The 16762-nt window shown below is 40.6% G+C and overlaps 1 protein-coding gene across 4 annotated transcripts in view; it reads right to left on the bottom strand.

Annotated features, from left to right (window-relative positions):
* Positions 1-13103: 13103 nt before the first annotated feature.
* The window catches only part of LOC117826320 (enhancer of polycomb homolog 1-like), a 38371-nt gene continuing 34712 nt past the window's right edge, over positions 13104-16762 (bottom strand). For 2 of the 4 annotated variants that reach the window (XM_034702288.1, XM_034702287.1), the window contains one exon: positions 13104-14840. In XM_034702288.1, coding sequence (XP_034558179.1) covers positions 14768-14840 — 73 coding nt within the window. In that variant the 3' untranslated portion in view covers positions 13104-14767. The remainder of the gene's footprint in view (positions 14841-16762) is intronic. The other 2 variants (XM_034702286.1, XM_034702289.1) reach the window with 1 other exon arrangement.

Here is a 16762-nt window from a genome sequence, read left to right on the forward strand (position 1 = left end):
TGAGGAAGTGAAGCGTTTTATTTTCACAATACTTAAGTTCAGTCAAGAATACATAGGAATACATTCTGTTACATTACATTATGTTTATTTAGAAAAAACTACTTGAAATCTCTAAAAACTATATCATGGAATAAAAACAGCAACTAAGTTACTCCAAGCACAGACACCTTAGTTTGAAATGTTCATCTGGAATAAAACAAATGTTACGTAGCTCAACACTCTTTCTCAGGTTGGACTGTGAATGTTTCTGTGTTTGGGTAGAGTGGGAAACAGGGTGAAACCTCTAACACGGGCTGAAGATATGACCATGGGTGCTCAGGTGGAGAATTAAAGCCATCATTACCACCTCTTAATGAACTGCCTGATCTGAGTGAAATCTGCTCTGTGTTTGCTCCACATTCAACCGTGGAGACGCACGATATACAGGTACGACTAAACCACAGAAATACACAAACACAGTTTACTGTCTTAGGGATCAGATTTCAGAAAAAAGAAGGAAATTCATGAGCTGACTTCAAAGCTAAAGTAGTGAGTAACTAGAGCACTGATAGAAATGTAGTGGAGTCAAAAGTACAATAATTGTCTTCTGAATGTAGTGGAGTAAAAGTCATAAGCTCCCTCAAAAAATAATACTCAAGTAAAGTACAGATACTTAAAACATGTACTTAAGTACAGTACTCAAGTAAATTTACTCTGTTGCTGTCCACCACTGCACCTAACCTCCAAATATTTCAGTTTGTTTGCTCAGCATCCAACAAACCAGGACTGTGTCTGCTGTGAGCGACAGTGTGAGCGTGCAGCAGAGACACTTTAAGGGGGCGCTTGATTTCTCCACCCTGAGTAAATAAATGGTTAAAGAAACAAAGCTGTGTTCACCGCGTCGGCTGATGTTTACTGCAAATTAAAAATAAATACATACATCTCACAAAGTGAAACATCAAGGGGAGCTTTGTGTGATTTAGTGACATACTTGAAGTGTTCCAGGGTTACTTCAGGTCAAGTCTCACTTTCTCAAAGGTGAGCAGCAGGTCAGTGAAACTATTTTGTGTCTCCAAACGCTGAGCGCTGAGAGGAGGCTGCTTCTGGAAACTTTTCATTTGGTTGTTTTATTTGTGGAACCGATTGTAGAGTTACAATTTCACGTGTATATTAAATATACTAAGGATGTGTAAAGCTTGCATTTAAGTGCAACATACAGTATATTTGTTTGTTTTGCATGATCATCTTATGGATCCAAACTTTAGATTGAAGCTTTCAAATCTCAAGCAAAAAAATGAAGTCCAAAGTCAAAATGTTGTGATGTACAGTTAATCGTCTGCAGCTCTAGTTGTTATAATAAAAAATAATATCATCCTAGTTTTGAGTTATAAACATTTCATAAGTCCTGGAGATGAGTCATGGAAGAAGAGTTACAGAGGAACTTCTCTTGTGCTCCTTCAACTCAGTGCACTCAGTAGGTTTGACCACTAGGTGGTGCCAGATATCAACAATCCCTGCAGATCAAGTCTGCGTGTAAAACCCTTCTAAAAAGAAACACACTATAAAAAGGATTTACCACGCTCTGTATTCCTCCACAGAGGAATAATTGAATCAGGAGTTTCTTTTATCCCCAAACATGAGTAGGATTTTGTAATCCCTCAGGATTAAAGTTTCACAATCCAGTAAAACAGTTTGGCTTCTGATGCTGCAGAGAGGCTGTGGGTTGATGCCCACTGCCAAAAAATGACAGCTCAGCACAAGCGTTTTTGTAAATTTCTCAAACATGAGAAATCTTGTAAAAACTTGAACCAAGACCAGATGGACGCCAAGAAGTGAGAGCTCGTCTGGTGAGAAGATTTTTGATTCACAACCAAAGTCCCCAAAAGTTGGGATGCGAACAGAATGTAAGGGTTTGTGAATCATTTAAAGACTACATTTGATCGTAAAGACAACACTTTAAATGTTGAAACTGAGAAATGTTACTGTTCTATGAGAAATATATGCTCATCTTTAAATCAGCAGTCAGCAGGGTGTTTCAAAATAGTTGGGACAGATACAATCAAACACTGAAAGAGTTGTGTAATCTCTAAAAAAAAAAACACCTGGAGGAACATCGCCTGACTAATTACATGAATTAACAACAGGTTAGTCACATGACTGGGTATAAAAGGACACTTCAGAGAGACTGAGTCTCTCAGAGGGAAAGCTGGGAAGAGAGAAAGTACTCTGTGAGAGACTGCGTGAGCTAATAGTTCAACAATTTCAGCCAATCTAGAGACTTCTGTGTAAAAAAAAGGACAAGGCTGAAAACTGATTAAGGATGGCCGTGATCTTCAGGCCATACGGTGGCACTGCATTAAAAACAGACCTGACTCTGTAGTGGAAGTCACTGCATTAAAAACAGACATGACTCTGTAGTGGAAGTCACTGCATTAAACACATACATGACTCTGTAGTGGAAGTCACTGCATTAAAAACACACATGACTCTGTAGTGGAAATCACTGCATTAAACACATACATGACTCTGTAGTGGAAGTCACTGCATTAAACACATACATGACTCTGTAGTGGAAGTCACTGCATTAAAAACAGACATGACTCTATAAGTCACTGCATTAAAAACAGACATGACTCTGTAGTGGAAGTCACTGCATTAAAAACAGACATGACTCTGTAGTGGAAGTCACTGCATTAAAAACAGACATGACTCTGTAGTGGAAGTCACTGCATTAAAAACAGACATGACTCTGTAGTGGAAGTCACTGAATTAAACACATACATGACTCTGTAGTGGAAGTCACTGCATTAAAAACAGACATGACTCTATAAGTCACTGCATTAAAAACAGACATGACTCTGTAGTGGAAGTCACTGCATTAAAAACAGACATGACTCTGTAGTGGAAGTCACTGCATTAAAAACAGACATGACTCTGTAGTGGAAGTCACTGCATTAAAAACAGACATGACTCTGTAGTGGAAGTCACTGCATTAAAAACAGACTTGACTCTGTAGTGGAAGTCACTGCATTAAAAACAGACTTGACTCTGTAGTGGAAGTCACTGCATTAAAAACAGACATGACTCTGTAGTGGAAGTCACTGCATTAAAAACAGACATGACTCTATAGTGGAAGTCACTGCATTAAAAACAGACATGACTCTGTAGTGGAAGTCACTGCATTAAAAACAGACATGACTCTGTTGTGATTTGGAAGTCACTGCATTAAAATCAGACATGACTCTGTAGTGGAAGTCACTGCATTAAAAACAGACATGACTCTGTAGTGGAAGTCACTGCATTAAAAACAGACTTGACTCTGTAGTGGAAGTCACTGCATTAAAAACAGACTTGACTCTGTAGTGGAAGTCACTGCATTAAAAACAGACATGACTCTGTAGTGGAAGTCACTGCATTAAAAACAGACATGACTCTATAGTGGAAGTCACTGCATTAAAAACAGACATGACTCTGTAGTGGAAGTCACTGCATTAAAACAGACATGACTCTGTTGTGATTTGGAAGTCACTGCATTAAAATCAGACATGACTCTGTAGTGGAAGTCACTGCATTAAAAACAGACATGACTCTGTAGTGGAAGTCACTGCATTAAAAACAGACATGACTCTGTAGTGGAAGTCACTGCATTAAAAACAGACATGACTCTGTAGTGGAAGTCACTGAATTAAACACATACATGACTCTGTAGTGGAAGTCACTGCATTAAAAACAGACATGACTCTATAAGTCACTGCATTAAAAACAGACATGACTCTGTAGTGGAAGTCACTGCATTAAAAACAGACATGACTCTGTAGTGGAAGTCACTGCATTAAAAACAGACATGACTCTGTAGTGGAAGTCACTGCATTAAAAACAGACATGACTCTGTAGTGGAAGTCACTGCATTAAAAACAGACTTGACTCTGTAGTGGAAGTCACTGCATTAAAAACAGACTTGACTCTGTAGTGGAAGTCACTGCATTAAAAACAGACATGACTCTGTAGTGGAAGTCACTGCATTAAAAACAGACATGACTCTATAGTGAAAGTCACTGCATTAAAACAGACATGACTCTGTTGTGATTTGGAAGTCACTGCATTAAAATCAGACATGACTCTGTAGTGGAAGTCACTGCATTAAAAACAGACATGACTCTGTAGTGGAAGTCACTGCATTAAAAACAGACATGACTCTGTAGTGGAAGTCACTGCATTAAAAACAGACATGACTCTGTAGTGGAAGTCACTGCATTAAAAACAGACATGACTCTGTTGTGATTTGGAAGTCACTGCATTAAAAACAGACATGACTCTGTAGTGGAAGTCACTGCATTAAAAACAGACATGACTCTGTAGTGGAAGTCACTGCATTAAAAACAGACATGACTCTGTAGTGGAAGTCACTGCATTAAAAACAGACATGACTCTGTAGTGGAAGTCACTGCATAGGCTGAAAATCACTTCCAAAAACCAGTTTGTTGCTGCATCCACAAAACCAGGTTAAAACTGAACCATGCAATATAAACCATACATAAACATGATCCAGAAGCAATGGTGATTTCTCTGGGACTGAGCCAGTTTAAGGTGGACTTAGGTGGAGTGTGAAACTGTCCTGTGGTATGAAGAATCAAAATTTGACAATCTTTTTGGAAATCATGGAAATCATGGATCCTCTGCAAAGAAGAGAGGGACCACTGGGAAAAACTTCTATATCAGGCAAGAATGGGACAACATTTCATCTTCAAAAATCCAGAAACTGGTCTCCTGGGTTCTCTAATTCAGGTTTTATGAACTTTTTTCATCTTTTTTGGAATAGGGGTCGTACAAAGGATCCCTAAATGCCATATTTCCACACAGAGATCAACAAAGGTATATAAAAGTATTCATTTGGACTGCATCAAAGGAATTCATGTGAGTGATAGTATAAACCAGAAAAATTCAGATTAAGAGAAGACAACCTGACCTGTGAGCACCTTCCATAATCCCTCTGTAAATTAAAGTTAGCAGCAATTACGCATATAAAGAAAATACACACTCAGCTTTGATAAGAAAGCTCATGAATACATAATGCTTTCATTTCTGACACACACTTCCACTCATGTCTCACTCGGATTTAACAAATGACTGAAATTATTCCCCCTTTCTTCTTCCCCCCACACACACTAAGAGGGACATAATGCAATCGTGTAACCAATAATCCCTCCTTCATCCTGCCTCCGTCCAGGTAACTCAGGGGGAATATGAGATGTACAGAGCCAGAGCACGTGGGCGGCTGCGAAATCAGGACTCTCCTCACCACCCATCTGCTTTTTCTTTCTGCTGACACACTCACAAAGTCATAATTGAGTTCTGCGCGGTGGTCGTGTGGACGTGTGCTGCGGTTTGCTTGATTAGAAGAAGGACTAAATGCATAATGTTCCCTTTAGTGCAGTCACATGAGGCATCAGAGTGAGCTGCTGACTCCTGTGTGAGAGTGAGACACGTGCTGCAGGTGTTCACACACCACTCTGACATTAGACTACGGCTCTATGAAGATACTGCTGACACCTCACCACCCGGCCTCGAGGTTACACTTGATTGTTTTTACCTGTCACATCTTTTCATTACAGCTCCTTTCATCTTCCTCCTCCTCTCTTCCTGTTTCATCCTTTTCTTAAGGGTTACAACGGTTTTCATCACTCAGTGAGAAGCAAAGAAATCAGGGTGTCTCACTTTTTAGATTTTGTCTGCTGTTCCTTTCATTTGATTATTAAAGGCACAGTGAGGAGTTTTAACTGATTATGAAATACTCTCACTCTCTCATACTGAACAGGACATAATGTTTAAGCTGGCGTGTGAATGCTTCACTTCTCTTTGAAGACTGAAGAGTTAAACTGTGTGCAGATTTACATTAATCAGACGTTTATTGGGCACCGGAGCTCACATCATTACAAAAGAGAAACAGAACTTTATGGCAACAGGGAGCCAACAGGGAGCCTGCAACCGCTACCAACAGGACACTTAGTCTTAAGCTTCTGGAGCCAGGGTTGGAGTGGAGGATTGAGTTGGACCTGGGCAGATAGCTCCACTTTCCAGGAGAAATCTGCAACACCACCCTTCAGCCAGACTCAGTCCTATGGTCCTCAGCTGGAAGGTCTGCCCTCCTTGTGGAGCTCACAGTGCCATGGGAGGAGGGGTTGGAGGCTGCCCACGAGAGGAAGAGAGCCAAATATGTCGACCTGGTGGCAGAGTGCAGGGAAGGAGGATGGAGCATAAAGCTCTACCTGGTGGAGTGGCGTGATGGGGTTCTAGGCTGCACAAGGCAACCAGGGAGCTGTCAGAGGAGGCTGAAAGGGCTGAAGAGAAGGAACCGAAATAGCTCAGTTTGGAGTGTGCTAGACTGAAGATCGGAAGATCCCCGGTTTGATCCCGGGTTTCGGCAGTGTGCAGAAGTCCATCAGGAAAACAAGAGAAGGGACAAAATATGGGGGCCGAGCAGGTCCTGTAAAATGTTGGCTGCACGGAGTGTCAGGGAGATGTCCTTGTTCATTGCGCCGCCACCAGTACCCCACCAAAGCAGTTTCTGGGTCGGTTCGGAGCCGGTGCTCAATTCTGAACCATTTTTATGTTTCTGAGATTCTGAGAGAACCGGCTCCCAGTCAGGAAAACAGGTTCCAGAGCAGCACCAACTCTTTGCTGGTCTAGAACCGTGAACCACGATTCGCAAACCACTGTCATCACGGGCAACGGGTGAGGGAAAGTTGTGGGAAAGTTGGATAAGATCTCTTCAGGACGTCATATGATAACGAAAAGCCAGGAGCAACGCCAGCAAGCACGTTATGTTGTCAACCATCGTTGTCCACCATCGTTGTCCACCATCGTTGTCCACCATCGTTGTCTGCCATCGTTGTCTGCCATCATTGTCTACCATTGTTGTCCACCATCGTTGTCTGCCATCATTGTCTACCATTGTTGTCTGCCATTGTTGTCTGCCATCGTTGTCCACCATCGTTGTCTGCCCTTGTTGTCTGCCATCGTTGTCCACCATCATTGTCTGCCATTGTTGTCTGCCATCGTTGTCCACCATCGTTGTCCAACATCGTTGTCTGCCATCGTTGTCCACCATCGTTGTCTACCATTGTTGTCTGCCATTGTTGTCTGCCATCGTTGTCTGCCCTTGTTGTCTGCCCTTGTTGTCTGCCATCGTTGTCCACCATTATTGTCTGCCATTGTTGTCTGCCATCGTTGTCTGCCATCGTTGTCCACCATCGTTGTCCACCATCGTTGTCCACCATCGTTGTCTGCCATCGTTGTCCACCATCTTTGTCTACCATTGTTGTCTACCATTGTTGTCTGCCATCGTTGTCCACCATCGTTGTCTGCCCTTGTTGTCTGCCATCGTTGTCCACCATCGTTGTCTACCATTGTTGTCTGCCATCGTTGTCCGCCATTGTTGTCTGCCATTGTTGTGTACCATCATTGTCTGCCATCGTTGTCCACCATCGTTGTCTGCCCTTGTTGTCTGCCATCGTTGTCCACCATCGTTGTCTACCATTGTTGTCTGCCATCGTTGTCCGCCATTGTTGTCTGCCATCGTTGTGTACCATCATTGTCTGCCATCGTTGTCCACCATCGTTGTCTGCCATCGTTGTCTGCCATCGTTGTTGCTTTGAGGGAAAGTTCGGGCTAGTGCTGCTGGGAAAAACGTTCACGTAGAAGGGGCGTCATGACCCGGCTCTTCCACGGGCTTGAGTGGGTTGAAACACAAACTGGTGCTGAGTTGGTTCGCAAGTTGAACCTGCTCCGAATGAGTGCAGAACTAGAACCAGGTTTGCGTTTGTTGAAAAGGGGTACAGGAGAAGTTCTGGGCTAAGGGGGAGGAAAACATCTTTGAGCGGTGGCCCCCAGCTTATGTCCCTGGAGCTAACCAAAACAGGCACCGGTGGAGGTAAGGCAGGCTGAGGGCCATGCAGGAAGATGACCTACCTGTTAAACAAAAAAAATGAGGCTTCCAGAATTCTGGGTTCTGTACAGTTGGGAGGCTCTTAAAGAGACAGTAGCCGAACTGAATCGTTTCAGATAGAGGGTGAAATGAGGGCTATGAAAGACACCAGGCTGTGATAAGCAGAGCATTTTTTCAGCTGAGCGTGATTATCTTTAAGAAAGCATTAAACAAACCATTAATCATGACTAAAGCTGGCATCAATTATATGTTTGAGAAGCATTAATAAGGGCTGCTTGGAAATAGAAGGTAAAGGAGGGGACTTTGAAACTTCTTCTTTATGACTTCTTTAAGTCAGAGAACAAACTTCCAGGATGTATTTCTGTCTGAAACTTTTAATTATGTATTAAAAGACCCTCAAGCTCAAACAGATTGAGATTAACAAGGCGTAGTTATTGACAGTGGAGTTACGACATGTTGTAAACGGGCCCTTCAGTTTACTGATTCAATCATAAAACCACACAGAACTTAGCGGGAAGCTAACGCCACAATATAAAGCTTGTGAGTCTGTGTCTGGGTGTTCTGCTGCGGTGTTATTGGAGTCGCAGGCGGTAGTGATGGATACTCAGAGAACAAAGACGCAGGGGTCTTGCTCTCTGATAGACTCACAAAGCAGACAGTTATTTGGTGGTTTTGATAAGGCCTTTGTAGACAACCTTCTTCATCCCTCTTCACCCTCTGACTCATCAGCTTTAATGAACCTGCCTGTCCACAGGGTCTCCACTGAGGACGTCTGCCCTTCATTAGGACTCCTGGTAATTGAAAGAGTGTAGATGAAGGTACGAAGGTGGCCTGGGGAGATAAAGTCAGCCTGCATGGAGCTCAGATAATGAGTGGTGTGAAAGCCTCTTTGTGACCAGCTCTGATTGAGCTCTATAGAAAGTAACCTCACTCAAAGCTCCACCCAGCTTCGGCAAAACACTCATCTCAGCAGCAGGAAGCCATGCTCATGTTGGTTTAAGGTTTCACAGCAGAAGTTATTTTGCCCTGATTACCCAGCTGTGGTAGGTACTAGATTCTGATTGATCAAAACTCTATACCACTGATAATTACCTCTAAACAGGAAAAGGGGAGCCTGGATTCAACACATTTATCTCCTCTGCCTGTTGACACTTTGGTAAAAACATCAGAATTTAATCGGATAGAATAGAATAGAATAGAATAGAATAGAATAGAATACAGAGGAATGAAATGGAACAGAATAGATCAAAACAGAACGATAAGATCATAACACAAAAGAACAGAATAGATCAAAACAGAAAAGAACAGAGTAGACCAAAGCTTAATGGAACCAAATAGATCAAAACAGAATAGAATAGGTCAAAACAGAACAGAACAGAACAGATAAAAACAGAACAGAACAGAACAGATAAAAACAGAATAAAATAGAATAGATCAAAACAGATTGGAACTTAAAGGATAGAAATGGATCCGAACAGAATCGATCACAATGGAATAGAACAGAATCAATCATAGATTGAACAGGATAGATTAAAACAGAGTAGGTCAAACAGAAGGGAAAAGAAAATATAAAACCAGAACTGAACAGAATAGATCAAAACAGAACAAAGTAGATCAAAATGGAACGGAACAGTATTGATCAAAACAGACTGTAAGAGAATAGATTCAAATGAAATGGAACAGAATAGATCAAACAGAAGGGAACAGGAAATATAAAACCAGAACTGAACAGGGTAGATCAAAACAGAACAGAAAAAAGTGGATCAAAACAGAATCAAAAAGAATAGATCAAAAAGGATCTGAACAGAATAAAATAGAGTGCTTTGGACCAGTCAAAACCTGTAAACAATGGTGATTCATTCCTAACATCAGAACTTCTGATGCTTCTGATTCAGAAGCAGTGCTTGAGACAACCTGATCACACACGTCATATCAAATCAATCCATAGAAAAGAGTCTGGCTCATTCCTCTTCTGCCTGTTGACACTGTGGTAAAGACGTCAGTGTCTGTCTCAGGCTGGTCCTGAGTGGGGAAATAAAGAGAGTTAGTGGGCACAGATGTGAGGGCTGCCTGAGGAGCTACTGGATCCCAACCATCACTGTAAGGGAAAAGTGGAGCAACATCCTGTCCTGCAATCCAGACAACGACAGCAGAGCTTATGAGTCTGAAGTTAAATCTTAAGAAAAATGCTCTTCCAAAGCGTGCAAGCCAACTCTTTGCAGAGGTACATTTACCCACCCATGGCTGTGTTGCATCATTCAAAGTGGGCCAGATTTATTGCTTTCCAAGGTCGTACAGCAACACATTGCCTTAAGATGCACATTTCAGAGGAATACAAATCAGCGTTCCTCCTATCTCTAAAAAAGTGTTTGCATTTACAGTTCTGCTTACTTTCTATCTTCCTGCAACAAGCAATTACAGGCAAAGATCCAAATATGATCAAGTCAGACGCAGACGTAAACACAACCTCTCTGTGGGAGTTAGGCTCCACTCTGCTGATTTATTCTCCCGCTCTTATCGACTTCCCTCTTTTTCTCCATTTGGAGGTAGAATTTACATTTAAATGTCATCCCCTATCCCAACCAATTTGTGTTCACTTCAATGAGTTTGAACCTCAGGAAAACAGCCTGACTGGACATTCAAACGCTGCAAAGTCAGCATACATTTGGTTTTTCTTAATGTATATTCAATGAACTGAAACGTTACACCGCAATGCAGCGGGGTGGGATACAAGGAGAGTCTTAGGATTGCACACACACACACAACACACACACACTGCTTCACTCGATGTATGTCTTATCACAGCAGCTCTACGTAAGTGTACGTCAAGATTAAGACTTGGAGATATGACCACGAAAAAATAGATGACATGACTTTTTCTAGATAATCAGAATCTGAAAAGTTTGGGGAATTAGACTTGGAAAAATTATACAATGTAAAAAAATACAGCCTCAGGGGACAGCTCTGCCTGAAATATCCACATTATTTAATAAGTTCTCAACAATACGTGAGGTAAAAGGTCAATATGGTCTGTTGCAGGCATACACTGTACAACTAATCAGTACAATTGTACAAAATGCACAAGCGTAGTGAATATATCCTTCACTCGCTTCCCTAGGGACCATCTTTCAGCACTATCTAACTCAGAAATCTCTACTTGGCTGCGGTTTGACCTACTGCCTGATGATAGATGCCTTGCAGAACTCCAGACCATCATGGAAACCTCTTTATTTTTGGAAAAGGAGACATGTTCAGCCCAGAGCATTAATAAAACCAAAGGCATGCACAGCAAAGTGAAGCCAGGAAGTAATCAGGGTCTTTTGACTGATGTGGGAAAAGCTCCAAACTCTGCAACCGAGGATTGTTTCTCAGCTGTAATATGCTGAGTCTGTTCAGGCTTCTAATGCAGTAAGAGACACCTGTGTGTGGCTCCAGGCACAACGAGCCAGACTTCTAGAAGAAAGGGGCTACAACTGTCATATCCCAATATCAAGCCACTTGTGCACCAGAGACGTCAGAGGCATCTTACCTGGGGAAACAATCTTCTTTTCAGATGAAGATTAAGGTCCTTGAGTCTGGAGGAAGAGTCCAGAGGATTGAAGGTGTCTGAAGTCTAGTGTGAAGTTTCCACAGTCTGATTTGTGGTGTCATGTCATCCCCTGGTGTTGATCCACTTGTGTTTTATAAAGTCCAAAGTCAACACATTGTCTACCAGGAGATTTCAGAGCACTGCTGACAAGATTTATGCTTATGCCGATTTTCTCTTCCAGTGAGACGTAGCACCTGCCCACAACGCCAAAATGATTACTGAATGATATAACCGAGTTTGATTGGCCAGCTCACTTGACCTGAACCCCAAAGAGAACCTGCGAGGGTAAGAGGAAGACCACTTTCAAAGCAACCTCAGCTTTCATAACACCTGAACAGACTGATTGCACGGATGCTGAACTACGTGGTTAAGGAGCCCCATTTAAGTATTCAGTGTTTACATGAGCATACGTGTTGGAAGATGAGCGTTTGTGTTGTAAATCCTATTTTTGATTGATCCTGGGAAATATTCTAATAATTTGAGATATGATAGGTCTGATTTTCATGAGCTATAAGCCGTAATCTTCAAAATTCAAACAAAAAAAAGCTTTAAATATTTCACTTTACATGAAAACATACAATGAAAAAAGAAAGAAAATATTCACAATATTCTTATTTGTTTGGATGCACCTGTATTATCAAAGCTTCAACAGTGTTTACAATTAACGTCTAAGACACACTGTCACAGGAGCCTGTGAACACAAAGGCAACCATCCACCTCCACATTTTGAAGCTGCACGTTTAAGAACAGTTTTGATGTTCTGCCAAGTGTCTGCTCACTCATTCATGTCCTCTGAAGAAGAAGACAAAACATCAAACTCTAAAAATAGATTAGAGCATTGCAGTCAGCTGGACAGGAGCCAAAGACACATATTAATCTGTAATTTATGACAAAGGTTTGGCAGCACTTAGGAGACTGTTTGTTAGTTATTCTTGACTGAAACTTGTGGTTTTAAAAGGCACATTTACACTGCAGGAAGTAGTTCCAGGAACAAGAAATGTAGCCGAGTACTGGGGGCATATTGCTGAGTACTTGTATCAGAATTTGAAAGTAACTAACCGTAGACCTTTCTGGAGTCCCTGAGCTCCCTTGTCTCATAGGTTCCTCTGAGCTGCCGACTTTCCAGACTCCAGCTACTACTAATACTATTATTGATCTCGTCCCTATCATTGCTCTCTCTCTCTCCTTTATTCTCCTCTATCCATCTTTTCAACCCTGAATTGGTCGAGGTAGCTAACTGTCTAACATGAGTCTGGTCCTGCTGGAGGTTTCTGCCTGTTAAAGGAACTTTGTCCTTGCTACTGTAACTTGCTAAATGCTGCAAAGTGCTCTGCTCATGGATTACATTTGTTGTGATTTGGCTCGATGTAAATAAAAATGGATTGATTATGCAATATTGAATTTCAGACAGTTTTAAACGTCTAGGTGTCTCAGTGGGTCTTTTGATCAGATGACTCATATGTAGTAAGTTTTGGGAAATAGTCCCTGGGATGACATGGTCCCTGGTACTTTGGATGAAAATGAAACCACTCTGAATTCAATTTTCCAAACACATGAAAGACAAAGACGACAAATAACGAGACATGCTGGTCAAAACACATAATGCCCTGGATTTTTATTTCATTTTGTGACAATTCAAAGGGTTCTTAGTATTTTCCCGTGTTTGTGTATGCGTGTGTGTGTGTGTTTGTGTGTGGTGGGAGGGTCTACAAAAACAAAACAAAAACTCATGAATCAACTGGGCCATTGGAATGGGCATTGGGATTGTGGTACAGACAAAGAAAAACTACAAGTAGCCTTGTTCAGTACCAAACTCTTCACAGAAGAGAGCGATTTTTTTTAGGTTTTTTCTTTTTTTCCCAAATGAAGGCACCCGATAACGTGTGGTTCATGGCCTTGCAGCCTTCTGGAGAGTTTTTTTAAAAGTAGAGAAAACTGTCTTTTTTTTTCTTTTTGTATTTTTTCTTTCAATACATACATGTTTTTTTTCCATATTATGTAGAAGCTGGAATGATAATGTCAGTTACTGCATTTTTTTTAACTCCCTTAGTTTTTTTTTTTAATCTTTAGATCAACAAGTAACAAAAAAATGAAGTCTTTTGTGAAGAATTTAGAAATAAAAAAAGTGGTAGATACAAAAATATTTCTTTTAAAAAATGACGATGGAGGTGGAGGTGGGGGGGGTTCTGTTTTAGAGAAACAAAAGGGAAAATAAAGCCACCTGGTGCAAACCAGAGACCGAAATCATACAAAAGCAGCATCAATCAGTCAAAAAACAAAATAGTGCTTAGATAGGTCAGAAGCAGCAAAGTCTTCTGGGAGAGTCTTCATCCCCATTGTTTTGTTACTTGTCTCAGAGTCAGGAATAATATATGTATGGAAGAGCTTTGTGGAAACTGATTAACCCACTGACAAACTGATGCCTACAACAAACAAATCCACACCTGTTGTCTTCCTCTACTTCCCTGCGCCTCAATCCGTATGAATGCATGTCTACGTGGATTCAAAATGACACATGGACACATCACGGGAGGCGGGCCCGACAAAAACAGGCGAGCTCCCGGCCATGTTCGACACATCCAAAGAAAAAAAAAATACAGAATCTTTTTTTTAATCTAGCTAAACACGGACTATAACACGGGGACCGGTGAGGGGTACAGTGTATAAAAAAAGAAAGGATTTTTAAAAAAGAACGGAAAAAAAAAAAACCTTTGTAAACACGGCACAATAAATAGATCAAACAGCAGGTTCCGCACCATGCATGTGATGACATACATTTTTCTGTGGTACAACTTTCACACCTCATACTCGCACCAGTTGCAGTTTGTCGTTTTCTCTTTTTAATTTTGATTTTCTTTTTTTAATATCTTGAGTGCAAAACATCACAAATGAACAATTCTGTATTCAAGTAATGTTATATACAAGAACAAGAGAGGGGGGGGGGGGGGGATTACAAATATGCAGTACTGTACATATAATTGCCATATTAAGAATTTACAGACGATCTCTTATTAACAGTAACAAACGGGGGAAATAAGGGGGGAGAGAAAAAAAAATTGTACGAGACGAGCATTGCAATTAAGTCCCAAAACAGTTATTATGGAAACCCAGCCTTGCTGTGCTCATTCCGCCGCCACTTTTTTTCACGACTATCGAGCGATGCATAGCACCTAAAAAAAACAAAAGAAAAAGAAAAAAAGACGACAACCACAAAGGAGTTGTTGTTCCTCCACGCTGCTGCAGCGAGCAGGAGGCTACGTAACCTCCATGGCCATTGTGTTCTCTGATAGACTGTTCAGTGCTGGCTTGTCTTGTTCGTGATTCTCCCTGAGGACAGAAGAAGAGAAGATGATCAGAAACAGAACACTTACTGCACTTTCATGTATTTATAATGAATCCTTTATCACTGCAGTATCTAAAACTTATGATCTCCAGCTTTTTGTGCAAAATTCACGCCCAATTTTCACCCTTATTTACAAACTGGGACATGATTAACACAAAAAAGCGTCCCAAAAATGCAAAACTAAGATGATATTATTCATAGCATTACCTGTTTTTCATCTAAAGGTGCCAGAATGATCAATATCCAAAAGTAATTATACATACCAGGTGATTTAAAAAGTGTAATATTAGTTTTTAAGTTCAACAGCATCAAAAATCACAGAAGTTTGAAAAAATAATCAGATTTTCAGTCATTTTTCATCTCTCTCTCTCTTCATCTCCCTCTATCCCTCTCTCCAACACAGTCTCAGCAGATGTGTGTCTCACATGAGTCTGGTCCTGCTGGAGGTTTCTGCCTGTTAAAGGAAGTTTGTCCTTGCCACTGTAACTTGCTAAATGCTGCAAAGTGCTCTGCTCATGGTGGATTAAGATGAGATCAGACTGAGTCCTGTCTGTAAGATGGGACTGGATCTGATCCTGTCTTGATGTTGGGTCTTTGTTAATAATAGAACATAGAGTCCGGTCTAGACCTGCTCTGTTTGGAAAGAGTCTGAGGATAACATTTGTTGTGATTTGGTTTTATATAAACAAGAGGAAGAAAAGTGAAAACGAAACCGGGAAAGAGAAATTAGACGTTATTTTTTTTGGTTATGCTCTGAAGAATTTATTCCGATCAATGTGCTTTGTAACTTTCTGTTCCATCATCATGTGCATGTTTCAAATCAAACAAAGTATCATCTGTTTTCATTCTTTAAATGGTTTAAGTTTGATTACTAGTATTGTTCTGAAGTTTAGAGTCTAATGAATGTTTCACATATGGTACATTTCCCCTGCAGATATTCTTCCTGGACTTTCATAGATGTAAAGAATCCTTGAAAGCTCAAAGTCAGTTCTACAGGAAAGAGCCATCAGATTACTTCACAATGTTGAATTCCGTGAACACACAATTCATTCTTCCTCAAATCCAAAATATTGAAATTATTCAACCTTGTGGAGTTTAAAACTGCACAAAGTGTATAAGGCAAGGAAAAATCTGCTTCCCAGAAATATTCAAATATTGTTCTTTGAAAGAGAGGGGAGTTATAACTTAAGATTAAAGATGGTGAGTGTTCGGACCACAAGGAGAAGCTTTTGGTTTAAAACTGTGGAACAGACTCAATATGGAGCTACAGCCAAAACATAAACCTGTTAAAGAAGAAGTTTAAAGAAATCATTTTCATGACGTACAAGGAGGAGGACAAGTGTTGATAGTTTGCTTTTTATTGTAGGTGTAGTATGAATATAGGAGATGAAGATTTGTTTTGTGGGAATGCACTAGTATAATGCCAGATAAGAGTGAATAAAGGGATTAGATAAGTTTTAACATCTTCTTCTCCTTTGGGCACATGTAAAGTCAAATGTTTCAGTGCTTGCTAATGGAACTGATTGATTTTTGTGTTATTTGTATAACTATTTCTTCTTTTTTACTTGTATGTTTTTTTTCAATTTTATTTTTACATGATTGAAATAAAGACATCAAGTCAAATATCTAATCAAGTATCTTGCATTTGCACAATATGTCGTCATAAGAAGTCGTCCCTGCAGCGCCCTGAACTATGGAATAAAGCAGAACAGATGATCTCCATTAAATTCCTGTTAGTTCCTGAAGTGGAACGGAGCTTTAATCGCCACAGGCTGAGCTTTCTTAAACTTATAATGTGCTCTGTAAAAATCGATGTTGGAATAACTGCAGCCTTTTCTCTAACACAAATACAAACATCACTAGAGAATAAATGGACTGATTTCTGAAGTCATTAAGTTTCCTGAAG

This window comes from Notolabrus celidotus, chromosome 15 (assembly GCF_009762535.1).
Source record: "Notolabrus celidotus isolate fNotCel1 chromosome 15, fNotCel1.pri, whole genome shotgun sequence".
Lineage (NCBI taxonomy): Eukaryota > Metazoa > Chordata > Actinopteri > Labriformes > Labridae > Notolabrus > Notolabrus celidotus.